At 42.5% G+C, this 13627-nt stretch overlaps 1 protein-coding gene across 16 annotated transcripts in view; it reads left to right on the top strand.

Annotated features, from left to right (window-relative positions):
• CCDC88A (coiled-coil domain containing 88A) overlaps positions 1–13627 on the top strand; it is a 65280-nt gene that overhangs the window by 43795 nt on the left and 7858 nt on the right. For 5 of the 16 annotated variants that reach the window (XM_069008839.1, XM_069008841.1, XM_069008847.1 and 2 more), the window contains 12 exons: positions 634–911; positions 1105–1248; positions 1780–1966; positions 2331–2476; positions 3147–3239; positions 3440–3654; positions 8378–8461; positions 9476–9679; positions 9967–10038; positions 10593–10679; positions 11011–11091; positions 12479–12744. In XM_069008839.1, the coding sequence (XP_068864940.1) occupies positions 634–911; positions 1105–1248; positions 1780–1966; positions 2331–2476; positions 3147–3239; positions 3440–3654; positions 8378–8461; positions 9476–9679; positions 9967–10038; positions 10593–10679; positions 11011–11091; positions 12479–12744 (1857 nt within the window). The other 11 variants (XM_069008849.1, XM_069008844.1, XM_069008848.1 and 8 more) reach the window with 8 other exon arrangements.

The following is a 13627-nucleotide window of genomic DNA, read 5'->3' as shown; positions in this document are numbered from 1 at the left end:
TTGGTTGTTTGGGGCTTTTTAAAATTGTCTAATGGTGAAGGCTTTAGTGTACTAATACACATTAATACTGTTCTGAGATAGTTGTTGGAGAACTGGTGCTGTTCCACAAAGAGCACAGAACAGAACATGCATAGTTCCTTCCAGGTGCTGTTATATATCTCCCTCTCTATGTTAAATGGATGCTCCTGTTGGAACTCTCATTGTAAAGGACTGTGTGGATACCATGAAGATTTTATGGTGACAACACAGAATTTTTAAAAATACACATCTCCATGCCAGTGTGAAAGTTCCTTTTATTTTAGTCATGTCACAGATTTTGCTTTTATTAGCATCACTGGTGATCCATTTCTCCAAGGTATCTTGATGCTAGAGGCAAGTGGCCCTGTCAGCAAGATAACACTTTAACAGATGTTGAAAGGTAAATAATGGTTTGATCCATCCCTGTCAATTTAATCACACGCTTCAATGCTTTCTGCTAAAAAATTCTCGTGGAACGTTTTGAATCGGAGCTGTCTCCTGGGATATAAGAAAAAGTTGTCAATGGAACAACCAGAAGGTCGTGAAGGGTTCAACCCAAGAAATCTTTAAATGGGAGATAAAATAACCCGTGCTGTGCAATGTTCCTGGCTGCAGGTGGAGAATTCCACGCTGAATTCCCAGAGCACGTCGCTGATGAACCAGAACGCGCAGCTGCTGATCCAGCAGTCGGCCCTGGAGAACGAGAACGAGTGCGTGCTGAAGGAGCGCGAGGACCTGAAGGGGCTCTACGAGGCCCTGCTCAAGGACCACGAGCGCCTGGAGCAGCTGCACGAGCGCCAGGCAGCCGAGTACGAGTCCCTCATCGCCAAGCATGGCAGCCTCAAGTCTGCTCACAAAAACCTGGAGGTGGAGCACAAGGACTTGGAGGATAGGTAAATACTCAGGGAAATGAGTCTGCCCTTCAGCAAAAGCTGCTGTCTAATGAAATGACAGAACGAATAAAATCAGCATCACTTAATCACTAAGATTGAAAACTTTGACAGAGGCCATTTCATCAAAATCCTTTTTTTTTTTTTTTTTTGGTCATTCCACAAAAAGGAGTGTAAATACTGTCTTCCTCTGCAGGTACAATCAACTGCTGAAACAGAAGGTGCAGCTGGAAGAACTGGAGAAGGTTCTCAAGACAGAGCAGGACAAAATGCTGCAGCAAAGTGAGAAACATGAAACTGTGGCAGCAGAATATAAAAAGCTTCGGGATGAAAATGAAAGGTAAAGAGAACTCTGGCACCTGAGCACCTTCCAGTGCAGCCTGACCAAATGCTGTGTTCCTTCACTTTTCTTAACATCTAATGCTGCTATTCCAAATACCTGTGATCCCACAAAAATAATCATTATATCCTGAGGGGACATGTGGGACAAAAGGACATGGCAGGGCCCAGGAGAGAGAAATAGGGAATGGGTATTTGTAGCCTCCATGATTGCCAAAGTTTGGGCCATTCCTATTTTGTGTTGTCAAGAAATCCTGGCTGTTTTGTAAGATTCTTTTGTTCTGAAAAGTGGCATCTTAAAACTAGTTGTGATGTAGAGATACTCCTTTGTATTTAAATATACAGAGAACAATGCTTGGCTCAAAGGCCAGTTTCCTTCTCAAAGGAAAATGAGGCCGAGATAACTTACAGTATGTGATAGTAAGGAATTTGCATATGTATTTCACGGAGTAGTTGGAAATGTCATGTTTCAGAGGGAGTGTGGGTAACAAACTCATTTCCAGCACTCTTTGATGCTGTCTTTGCATCCCAGGCTCACTCACACGTACAGTCAGCTCCTGAGGGAGAATGAAGTACTCCAGACTGACCACAAGAATCTGAAAACATTATTGAACAATTCCAAACTGGAACAAACACGGTTGGAAGCCGAGTTTTCCAAACTCAAAGAACAGTACCAGCAACTGGATATTACATCAACAAAACTAAATAATCAGTGTGAGGTATGTGGGGATTCTGCTGTTTGTCGTGGCTGGATCATAGGAATATTTATATCACTGTATTTATAGGTTTATAAAATCTTATGAAGAGCTGGAGAATCAGTTTACAGATAATGAAGAGGATCCAGAGGCTAATTAATTTGCCTGCTCTACAGGCAGTACAAAATTTCAGGCTCATATTAGGGAAACTGGTTTAAATTATTTAAAGCATCAAAGAGGCTTTTATCAATTGATTCGTGATTTAATTTTGGGTTTGATTTGACTCTCAGAATCCCTCTGTAGACCTAAATTTTCTTGATAATCTCATTATCTGTGTGTAAAATACACTCACATATAAGTGCATGGGCAATTTAATCTGTTTTAACAGCTGCTCAGCCAGCTTAAAGGAAACCTGGAGGAGGAGAACAGACACCTGCTGGATCAAATCCAGACTTTAATGCTGCAGAACAGAACATTACTGGAGCAAAACATGGAAAGCAAGGATCTCTTCCATGTGGAGCAAAGGCAGTACATGTGAGTTGTGAAAACAGTGAAATCACTGTGATGAGGGCAATTAGGACCCCAATACTTGTATTTTTAAACAGAGCTGTTATATATAGAATTTAACACATGTGCTGCTTCTGAAATGTTTCTCTTTAAAATAAGAATTCCAGTAACAAATGTAAAGCAGATAACTCAATATCAACATTATATTTGTAGTTCTAAAGGATCAGTACAACTGTGTTCATTACTGATGATGCAAATAAGGGATAAAAATGATATTTATTCCTCATTACTACTGGCAAAGTTTAGATTTGTAATCACTGTATTTGTAGGTTCATACATTCATACATGAATCTACATCAATTGAAGATTAATTTGTAGATTTGTAATCTGAATTTCTTTAGTGGACTCGAGAGAAGAGAAAATGTGCTTGTCTAAATGATAGAGCACTTTATATTAAAAGGAGAAATTTGTAATAAAGGCAAATGGAATTTTTTTCAGTTTTATATCATGAAGTTAAGCCTAAGGCTGATTGATTGTTTGCTGTATCTCTTGTTTTTTTCAATAAGAAACACGTGCTGTGTAAGAATTCCTCACAAAAGGTGACAGTTTTCAGATAACAGATTCCCAGAGGAACGTACTGCCCACGCATCGTGTATACGTTTTTGAGGCATAAATTATCATTAATTTCTGTTTGCAGTGACAAACTAAATGAATTGAGGCGCCAGAAGGAGAAACTGGAGGAGAAGATAATGGATCAGTATAAATTTTATGAGCCATCACCACCACGAAGGTACTGATGAACATGATGTAAAAATCAAACACAGCTCTAAAGCATGACAGACCTGTTCTGTTCTGTTCCCACTGAACATGGAGATTCCGTAACATTCATGGGATCAGAATCACGTCTGTGTCTTGCATAAAAATTAGGAGAATCTGCAGGCCTAACAGTGTGTTATAAATGCAGTGAATGTGCTGTGTTATTGGTGACAGAAGGGGCAACTGGATCACCCTGAAGATGAGGAAGCTGATCAAGTCCAAGAAGGACGGGAACCGCGAGCGCCTCAAGTCAGTGACGCTGACGCCCACACGCTCCGAGTCCAGCGAGGGATTCCTGCAGCTGCCCCACCAGGACAGCCAGGACAGCTCCTCCGTGGGCTCCAACTCCCTGGAGGATGGGCAGACCCTGGGCACCAAAAAGAGTAGTAGTGAGTACTGCAAACCACTTCATTCCGTGAATAAACCTTGGCTAAATGTTGGAAAAGACTGCGTATTTTGGAGGATTTGTAAAGATCATTTTTAAGTCTGTAGGAATGAAGCCTGAATTAATTTATTAAGGACAGAACTTGTTGCAAACTCCCTGAAGTGTTTGGGCAGAACTAGTTTTGAGCATTTCTGTATCTCACAATGTGAATGTTAAAGTACACTCACAGTGCCTGGGTATGAGGAAGCAGGCACTGGTACTGGGTCAGATGAGCGGGATTTGGGATAGAATGTCAGATGTCATCACTAGGACCCTTTTTGTTTCTCCCTCTTCTCCCAGCATGACTCTTTCCCCTTGTCTTGGAAGTGTTTTCCAAGCTGTGGCTGTGCTAACATCCTTGAGTTGCTAAAAACACCTTCTGTCTGAAAGTGTTCCCCCAGCATCTCACAAAACCAACGATGAAATTTGGATATGCAACAAGAAGTGTTAATGCAGAGACACAACCTGTTAAAAAGATGGGAATTGCTACTGATCCTGAAATTGGAGTGAAGTAGCTGAGAGGGAGAATAAGGACTTACAAAAGTGTGATTAGATGGAATATTCCAGGCACAGTTTGCTGACCTTGAAAGATCTGATACCCATCCCATTAGGGTGCCCATGATATAGAAGGCCAGATTCTGTTTATTATTATTTATTACCTGTGGTTTTTGTTCTCTGCTCTTGGCATGAATCATTAACTGCCCAGTTTCTCACAACTTGAGAGATAATTACAGCCAAGTTATCAGGATGTAATGGTTCTATTTAATAACTGTGCACCAAAAGCATTTTGGCTGTGCATGTAAAAGCATCAGAATCCATGTGCATTAACAGTCACTTCCGATCTTTGCACTACTACTTCTAAATTTAATGTATGGGGTTTTAAAAGACAGCAGGTCTGGGGTTTGTGCCAGCTGTGAATTATTGCAGCCACTATGATGTGGTATTTTTTCTTCTGTGCTTCTTGCAGAAGCTTAGTCAAAGTTAAAAACATCCAAAAATGCTATTTCAGGGAAAGTTAAAATCAGATGTGTATTTTTTAATAACTGAAGAAAATAGTTCAAGGGTACATTTTAGCACTTTTGTTACTAACTTCTCCCTTTGGGGAGCTCAGCCTTTTTCAGTGTAAGCTTCAAAACAGGTACTTTTAAATTTTTTTAAAAAGCAGCTGTTGCTTTTACATCCAAACCGTGAGTGGTGTGGAATTGGGGAGTGACTGAAGCTGTTCTGGATGTGTGTCAGTGGGAACTGAGAGTGTGCACGCTGTGGTTCAGCCCATCTGCATCTGTGTCAGCAATGTCATGTTCTGGAAGGGCTTTTCTGTGACAGTTTTCTTTGCATGATCCTTGGGACCTTGTAGTGTGCAGTTACCCTCCTGGGGAGCCACGGCTGCAGTTATGGTGGCTGAGCCTCAAAAGAGGTTTGAAGCTGTTCAGACCTCATTAATTTTCTACTCCATGGACCTTGTTCATGTTCCTCTTAATCCCAGTGTATTTATCCACAAACTGGAAGGGCTGATCTAATTCTGGATCCTAACCTTCCTCCAGCACACATGTCGCCATGGAAACCACAGTTTTGGAGAGAATTCGGATGCATTTTGTGCCAACTCAGCTCTGACAGTCTCTGAGACAGCAATCTGAGACAGTTTGTGCCTCACAAAGCAAAGAGAGTATCTCAGTATGACGAGTGCTGGTGATGGTGCACATTTTGCAGTCTATTTCTTCTGCTCCTAGAGTGACCGTAAATCCTAAATCCCGGGATCTGGGGTCCTTTCTTTTCCGTGGGAAGCAGTTTGGCTGTAGCAGCTTCCACTGAAGGAGCTACAGGAGGGAGCAAACGTGTGAGTGCCCCCTGTCTGTGCCAGCGCTCAGGTGTTGGAGCTCTCCGTGCTGGCTGAAGGCAGCTCTGCCTCCGGAAGAGTTCTGTGCCACCCTGATCTCCGGCATCTGGGAAAGGAGCTGGTTCCACCGGGAACTGCCGAGGTGAAATGTCCTGTGTGTCCTTGAGGAGGCAGGAGAAGGTAGCTCACCTTCCCTGGCACAAACCAGCGATGTTCCGAGCTGGAGGACTGAGTGTCTGACATAGAGATCTCCGGGTTAGACAAGGCTGACACCCCACATTCCCTGTCAGAGATACTGATTCCAAAAGTATTTACTGTGTGTGACATCTGTAGTTTTTCCTCTTTTGTGGGTGGTGATGGAGATTGTGTTTTCCCAACACAGGCCACTTTCTCATGCAAATGTTTCTAAGAGAGCTGTTATCTCCCTGGGAAAGGTGATCTTGGCACAAAAATCAGGTTACCCTGTTCTCAGAGAACACCACCCGAGGTCTCACAGTGTGGCCAGAGCCTGTGTCTGATCCCTCTGGGAAGGAGGGGGTGCCTGGAGGGCTGTTGCTGTCCCAGCAGAGGCTAATCCTGCAGGAAGTGTATACTCCTGACTGCAGGGTTTCACCTTGGCTTTTCATACCTGCTGGCAGTACAGCCTCCTTCTTCCCAGGTACTGCCCACAAATTATTTGTGATCACCCCTAATGATCAGCTGAGTGCCATGGATCTGACGCCTGCTATGTGCAGAGCTTTTCCAGAGAAAACCCAAGGCAGGCAGAGGGGATTTTTGTTTTCTGTGGAAAAATACAGATACTCTTTGCTGACTTCCACTTCAGCCATTTCAGGGGATTAACAACTTCCCAAGGAATTAGGGCTGTTAGTAAACTGTCACCTCTGCTAGGAACACCAGTAGCAGGCACGCCATGTCACAGAGGGAATAAAAGAAGTGTTCTGGGCTCCATTTTCCAGTACCAAGGCATTTTAAAGATTTCTGTCTTGTATTTTCTTCTGTGCCTGAACAAAACAATGTCAGGATTTTAATACAGAATTCCCCAGAGGATTTCAGGCAAGCAGGAGAGTTAAAAAATTGAACGTTTCCTGCTTAGTTGAGGAATTCTGCAATAGTCATCATTCATTCTCAGCTCAGAAAGCAAGAACGTGTTCATGGAATACTGAAAAGAGAAAGAATAGTTAATTGCTGCAGTAGCTCTTCCATCCCAGTATTAATTACTATTATTACCATTTCAGGACATTTCTTGAGGTGAATTCTGTGCAGACATCACTGACACGGTTTCCCCTCCAAGCATTTTGCCTTGTTGATGCAGGATTTCCAGGCCATCAGTGTTGCAGGGGAGTTTCCTGGTGGGCACAGTTGCTGAGAGCAATACATCAGCCCTTTTGGAGGTGGTCTGTGTTAATGGACAGGAAGGACAGCTGACTCAAATGGTTCTTGAGCATCCTCTGGTTACTTTTTCATAAAATAAAGGCGTTTTTGGTTAAGAGGGATCAGTTATCTTCCGTAAAAAGGATTACAGAGGGATGAGTTATTTTGTCTGTAGAGGATTATAGAAGTTAGAGAATAATTTTTTTTCTGTGTTGTCTTGCTGAGAGAAAGTAGGAATAGAACAGATCCTGTGGGTGCAGACATGGGAAGAGCTGATGGAGAGGGAGGAATATGGAATATTTCAGTGCCAGGATAGCTCATGTGCACTTGTAAATGGTATATATGATATATATGCACTGCTCTGTAAACAGAACTGCTGTGTGCCAGGCTGGGGGAGCAGGGCACACCTCCCAAAAGGGGCTGCAGAGACAAACCAGGCAGAGCATGGTCTGACTGACCTCTGCATGAACCAGAGCTGCTGCTGTCTCTGCAGAAATCACCACTTGGGGAATTCCATCCTGTGTCCCCTTTTGGATCTTTACGTGGTGGCTCCTGTGCCTGGCATCAGCCCCCTAACTTACCCAAGGCAGGTCAGCAGCTCCTAATGCAGAGTTCCTGACTCCAAGGACAAGATTAACTCGTGACTTCCCCCTCCTCCCTCTTTTAATACTATTTGTAATTTTAACTCTGTAATTCTCCTGGTAGAATTTAACTCGGTTTTCCTTGGGCCCTCCCAAAACGTTACAGCAACACTCACATTTGAAAATTTTTGCTGGTTTTTTTTTTCCTTTGGTATTTTTTCAGCTAAAAAATTTGCACATTTGAAGCAGATTGATTTGAGTTTAGATCGATTTTTACCAAAATACTACCCACAAACTACATTGATCAAAAGGCCTATGCAGGTTTCCTATGAGACAGTAGATGACCAAAGTTATTACTGAGCACAAAATGGAAGAACTGAAGACTGATAATAGACTGTGTCCTCTTAGATGGGCAGGCAAAGCATTACAGAAGTTATTAGCCCCCAAAAATAATGATGTGAACATATTTTAACATAGAAATTGTACTTAGAGTTGCTTTCATTTTCAGCTTTTTTGCTTCACATTTTTCATAATGTTCAAAAAAAGTTATTTTTCACAGTAAAAATTACATAGTGGTCAATTTCTATAATCACCTGCAAAGAAGTTACATTTATTTTTTTAAGAGCTTCAAACTGTATTACCCTGTGCACTGTAATCTTCAGTGCATTTCTGAGTTACCTGTGGAAGTCTTCCTAGTGCAGTTTTCCTATTTCAGTGTAGCTTTCATATTTCATTATCACCCAGAAGCAGAAGAATGATAGCTTTTAGCATAGCATACCTAGCTTAAACTCAGACATTCATTTCTGTCCTTAGTTTCAACATTTAACTTCCATCTGTTCTTCTCCCTTTTTTTCTTTCATTTCCCTGTTTCCGTTTTTCCTCATGCTATGACATAAAAGTGGGTGCACTGAAAAGACTGCCCTTTTTGAGGAACAGACCGAAGGAAAAAGACAAAATGAAGGCCTTCTACCGTCGCTCCATGTGTAAGACTTTATGACAGTTCAGCTTCTTCTCGATGGCTACACTGGCTTCCGTTACTAATTTTTCACTAACCTCTCCCTGGACTGCGCTCTATTTTTCCTCCTCTTTTGCAATGTGCAAGTCCTGCTACGGTACAAGGAGCTGGAGCTTTTTCTTTTTACCTCCCCCCCTCCCCCTTTTTTTTTTAAACTTTGGCACTGAATACTTTATAGCTGTGCAGCTGTGCACACACATGTAGCCACACGTTCCCGTGCACATGCATATAATCTATTCAGTGCAGTGTGACTGCATATATTTGTATACATAGATGTCTATATACACATGGCCCCATGTGTATATAAATTTACAGTGCACTGTGTTAACGGAAATAGTTTTAAATGACACGTTTCATAAGCCTTTTGTTAAGAAGTCACTGTAATTTTTTTTTTTGTTTAAAGCAAGTGTAGGAGATTGTGCAAGGCTCTCTGGTGGTCCGTCACTCTGCGAGTGTTCATCAGTTCTCGTTGCCAAAACGTTGCATTGATTTCTTTTGTTTCGTTTTATTTTCTAATGAGGGGTGGACAGTTTTCTCGAGTTTGGGGAAGTAAAGGTGAATATCATCAGATGTGGTATTTTTCAGATCCTCTCTGTGTTGCTCTGTAACCCCAGTGTGCCTGCAGTAACCTGCACTGTACAAGGATCCCGTGTCAGCGCTGGCACTCCGTTGTATGAGCACCTGTGCCCGTTTTGTCCCTGCTCATCCCATTTTCTCATGGCAAGCAGCTGTCAGAGCCTCTAACAGCACCTGGCGCATGGCGACCCCCTGACAAGCCTGTTTTGAGCACCTCCCTGGGCTGCAGGAGCCTGAGCCCCCTCCCTCCCGCCGAGCCGGTTGCATGCGGTGCCGGGGTGTGGTTTGCTCCTGCCGGCTGCGGGCGCTTGAATGCTTAGAAAACTGTCCGACCTTTGCAATGCAGATTAAGAACCGGAGCGGGTACATTGCCCACGCTGATCATTTGCTTTCATTTGCATCCCAGCCATGAATGACCTGGTGCAGTCCATGGTCCTGGCAGGAGGACAATGGACAGGTAGTTCTGAGCATCTGGAGGGTCCTGATGATATATCCACGGGTAAAAGGAGGAAGGAATTGGGAGCTATGGCCTTCTCTACTACAGCTATCAACTTTGCCACTGTCAACTCCTCCACAGGCTTCAGATCCAAGCAGTTGCTAAATAATAAAGGTATAGGTAGAAGCTTTTTGCACCATGATGTGATTATGTAAATATTGGTTTTATTTATGTTTTAAGTTTTTCAATCTTAATAACTGAGTTGCAGTGCTAAGATAATGAACTGGTTTAATAACTGCAGTTGTAAAATGTTCCAAGGTTTTTCCTACAGAATGTTTCCTAAGTAAAAATGGATTGCTTTGAAAAGTATTTTAATTTTTACCATTTTACCAATGATAAGTATTTTAATAATCTTTCCATTTTATTTTATTTTACATCTTCCTTTATGTCTCTGTGTGTAGATACTACATCCTTTGAAGATGTAAGTCCACAAGGTATTAGTGATGATTCTAGTACAGGATCGAGAGTTCATGGTAAGATGTGAGCTTTAATGAAATGAATTAAGGGTATATGATGTGAATGTTAATGAATTTGTGAGAATACAGTGAATGGCATCATTGCAATGAGCATGCTCTCTCTGATTTTCATATCTCTTGAATGTATTGTATCATTTCTTCAGACTCTCCTTTCTCTCTTAACTACTACATCAGACAGATGTTCTGTATCTCTGGTAGAAAGTATTTGTGAAGTGCATCTGAACAGGATCAAAACATTCTCCCTTTTACTGGGAAAATGCTTTAACTTCCATTGGGAGTTAATAGTAAATAAAGGAAGTTAGCATTTCAATCCTAAAATATCGAGTCCAAATCTGGCCTGAGTTTTCAATGTTTATTGTTCAGTGAACCCCAAATTTGCCATGTGCTGTAGTTTATAAAATCATTACAAGTTCCTTCAAGCAAAGCTTTGGAGTGAAAAATAGGCTATTAATAGAAGTGAAGTTTTAACTGTACTATAAATATTTACAATGAGGACAAGCAACAAACATTTCTGAGGCTACTAACAGTGCATTTCCCTTGTATTGGCTTAGGAGTACAGGACTTTATCTGTGCAGATGCTCTTGCTCCTCCTGTCCGTGGCATTCCAGCCCTGTGCAGGGTTCCCTGTCAAATCTGTTGTAAGTGACCTGACCACAGCAGCCCCTGCATGCCCCTGTCTGAGCCCTGCTTTCCCACTGACCACTCAGTTTCAATTCTAAACTACACTCTTTCTCTTTTCCTCTCCTCTGTACCTTGCTATTCCTGTAGTGCCCTTTTCCAAAGTGTCCTCTTGGACCGCCTGGAAATTCCTTCGCTTTCTGATCTGTAAGAAACCACTTTGTTCCCATGGGCATGTTCAGCCTGGGAGGTCATGCATGATCCTCTGAACATTCTGTGAGCAGAATGTGAAGGTGCTGTGTCCTCTGCTAAAACGTTGCTCATCACGGTGTCTCCTAATTTTCCATTCAGCTTCCAGACCAGCCAGCCTTGATAGTGGCAGGACATCCACTAGCAATAGCAATAACAATGCTTCACTCCATGAAGTCAAAGGTATGCTGGGGGTGAATTCGCATCCGTGCTTCATTTCCGTTCTTTCCTCTGTAAGATCATCTGTAGAGGTTCAAAAACCCTCACAACCAAAAACTTCCCACTGCACAGCACAGCATGTGCTTCCTCGAGCATTTCACGGCCTTCATTCCCCAGATTAGGAGCACAGGTATTTTATGTTTTAATAAATACCAAAAGGGTGGTGTTAGTTTTTAAGTTACCGACTATTTTAAACCAAACCTAACCCAGATAACATTGTTACAAAATAAGAATTCCCCCCCAAATTACTTTAAAAGCTTTTTAGGATGAGAAGTTGGTCTTATTTTTTTTCTCCAAGCATCCTCTTGCGCTGCACTGCTGCTGTGAGCTGTGTGCTGCACCACTGCACAGAATGGCACACGTGATTCATGCTAGAAACCCTTATATTTTGGTTTTAATAGATTAATAATATCCCTGGGTTTATCAATATTCTCTAAATTTGATGTGTTAAGAACCCTGATACATTTTTGTGTCTCATGGCTTTTTTAGCTGCAGACTGCTGTACAGACTAGACTAGGGCACTGCCAGCTCAAGACTTCATTTAATATTCATGGCTTGCATCTATTAAATGGTGCCTGTCTGTTTGGAAATTTAGGAATGAATGCTAGCTGAATATTTGTAATAGTTTATTTTAGATCTGTTTGATACTCCCTTCTGTAAAAGATTCCTTGAGGTCCTCCTTGCCCCAGTGTCTCTACAAGATTAGGCATTTCCATTGTAAACTACTTAGCTTTGTTCAGACTTAAATTTATTTCTTAAGAGTAACATGAAGTTGGAAATACTTGATTATCCATCAGTGTTTTTTAAGCAATTCATAGTTACTGACTATTTACAGATAAAATGAACTGGTGTCGTGGAATTCATTTTGCATCTAATACCATGTGCTTCCTTCAGGTCCCAGTTGTAACAAAGTAGGAGTAACAGCAGGAATTGTTGGAGAAGCAGCATTCCTGAGTAGTTCTTGTTGGAGAAAATATTTTCTTTCCACTCAATCCTCTGCATTTCCTTTAATGTTTAATTACCCTGTGCCTCTCAATGATGCTGAACAAGAGTGGAGGCGTCTCTTTAGCCTCTTGGAATATAACATTATGCAGGTGGAGGCCCACATTATAAGTGAAAGGTAGCTTTTATTCCAAAAAAATCATGCATTGTTTGAGGACCTGCAAAAGGTAAGTCAGGGGAGTGCAATTTTATGGAGTAAAAAAATGACAACTGGACTTTTTTTTTAGTCTTTTAAATAGAATGAATGTTAACTGCATCTGGTAACATTCCAGATTTGAGTGGGATTATACAGGTTTACAGCTTTTTTGGTGTATTTCTAATGGACATACTTAATGCCTTCCCCCCAAAGCAGGTGCAGTGAACAGCCAGAGCAGGCCCCAGAGCCACAGCAGTGGGGAGTTCAGCCTGCTCCATGAGCACGAGGCCTGGTCCAGCAGCAGCAGCAGCCCCATCCAGTACCTGAAGGGGCACACCAGGTCTAGCCCTGTGCTCCAGCACAGGATGCCCGAGACTCCGGAGAGTCGTGGGAAACAGACCAAAACGGGCTCCCCTGGAAGTGAAGTTGTCACCCTGCAGCAGTTCCTGGAAGAAAGCAACAAGAGTAACTCCAGTGAGGTCAGTTCAGAGAGTGTTTAACTGCGTAGTGTGCCATCGGTGGGCTCAGAATTAATGCAAGGATCAGATCAGTGAGTGGAATTCCTGAAAGGCTTGTTGGAGCTGTTGTCACACCTGCATTGAGAGGTCACAGGCACTGTCTCCTGATGCACTGTCCGGTTCCTCCAGCAGGAAATTTGTGGAATTTTGCAGCTTGACCCTCTGTGGTCCCTGGGTTGGGTAGGAAAGTCGACTTTCCTGGACTGTCCAGTGTCCAGTGTGTGGGACACCAGGGCTCGGAGTGTCCAGCAGCAGCTGTTGTCACATCTGTCCTGCATCAACAGGAAGGAAGATGTTTGTCTTCATTCCCTGAGGAGATTCTTGTCTGCTTCAGTTTCATCTTCTTAACAGCACTGGGAACCTAAAAGTGACCTTGGAGCTTAATGAAATCTGAGAGGAGTAAGACGAAGGGAATGTTTCTGTAAATCAGTGGCAGTGTCTTAGAAGCCCCAAATCACCTCATCTCTGCTGGTATTTCAGGTTCTGCATCCCTAGTTCTTGAGTAGATGTGCCCAAACTCCAAAAGTGCTGTAGGATAAAGCCAGCCAGTCGCTGTGACTGGGGCCTCTGAGGAGTGAGGAACCGGGCTTGTCTGGGGCAGTGACACAGATCTGGAGAAGATTCTGCATTTTTTGCTTAGATACTTAAAATTATTCTTGCCCATTTTGGATTTTGGGGGTTTAAGCACTAGACAATTCTCTTCTGGCAGTAAAAAATAAAAAACCTCACCTAAGTCACCAAGCCAGATCTGCTGCTAGTCACAAATCCCAGAATCCCTTTCATAGCCTCCCAGACCCATGCTGAGTGGAAGGGTATTCAAGGGGCTTCTTTCCAGTCTTCTGCC

This window comes from Aphelocoma coerulescens, chromosome 3 (genome assembly GCF_041296385.1).
Source record: "Aphelocoma coerulescens isolate FSJ_1873_10779 chromosome 3, UR_Acoe_1.0, whole genome shotgun sequence".
NCBI classification, from domain to species: domain Eukaryota; kingdom Metazoa; phylum Chordata; class Aves; order Passeriformes; family Corvidae; genus Aphelocoma; species Aphelocoma coerulescens.
Note: the sequence above shows the minus strand (reverse complement) of the source record. Positions and strands in the feature narration are given on the sequence as shown.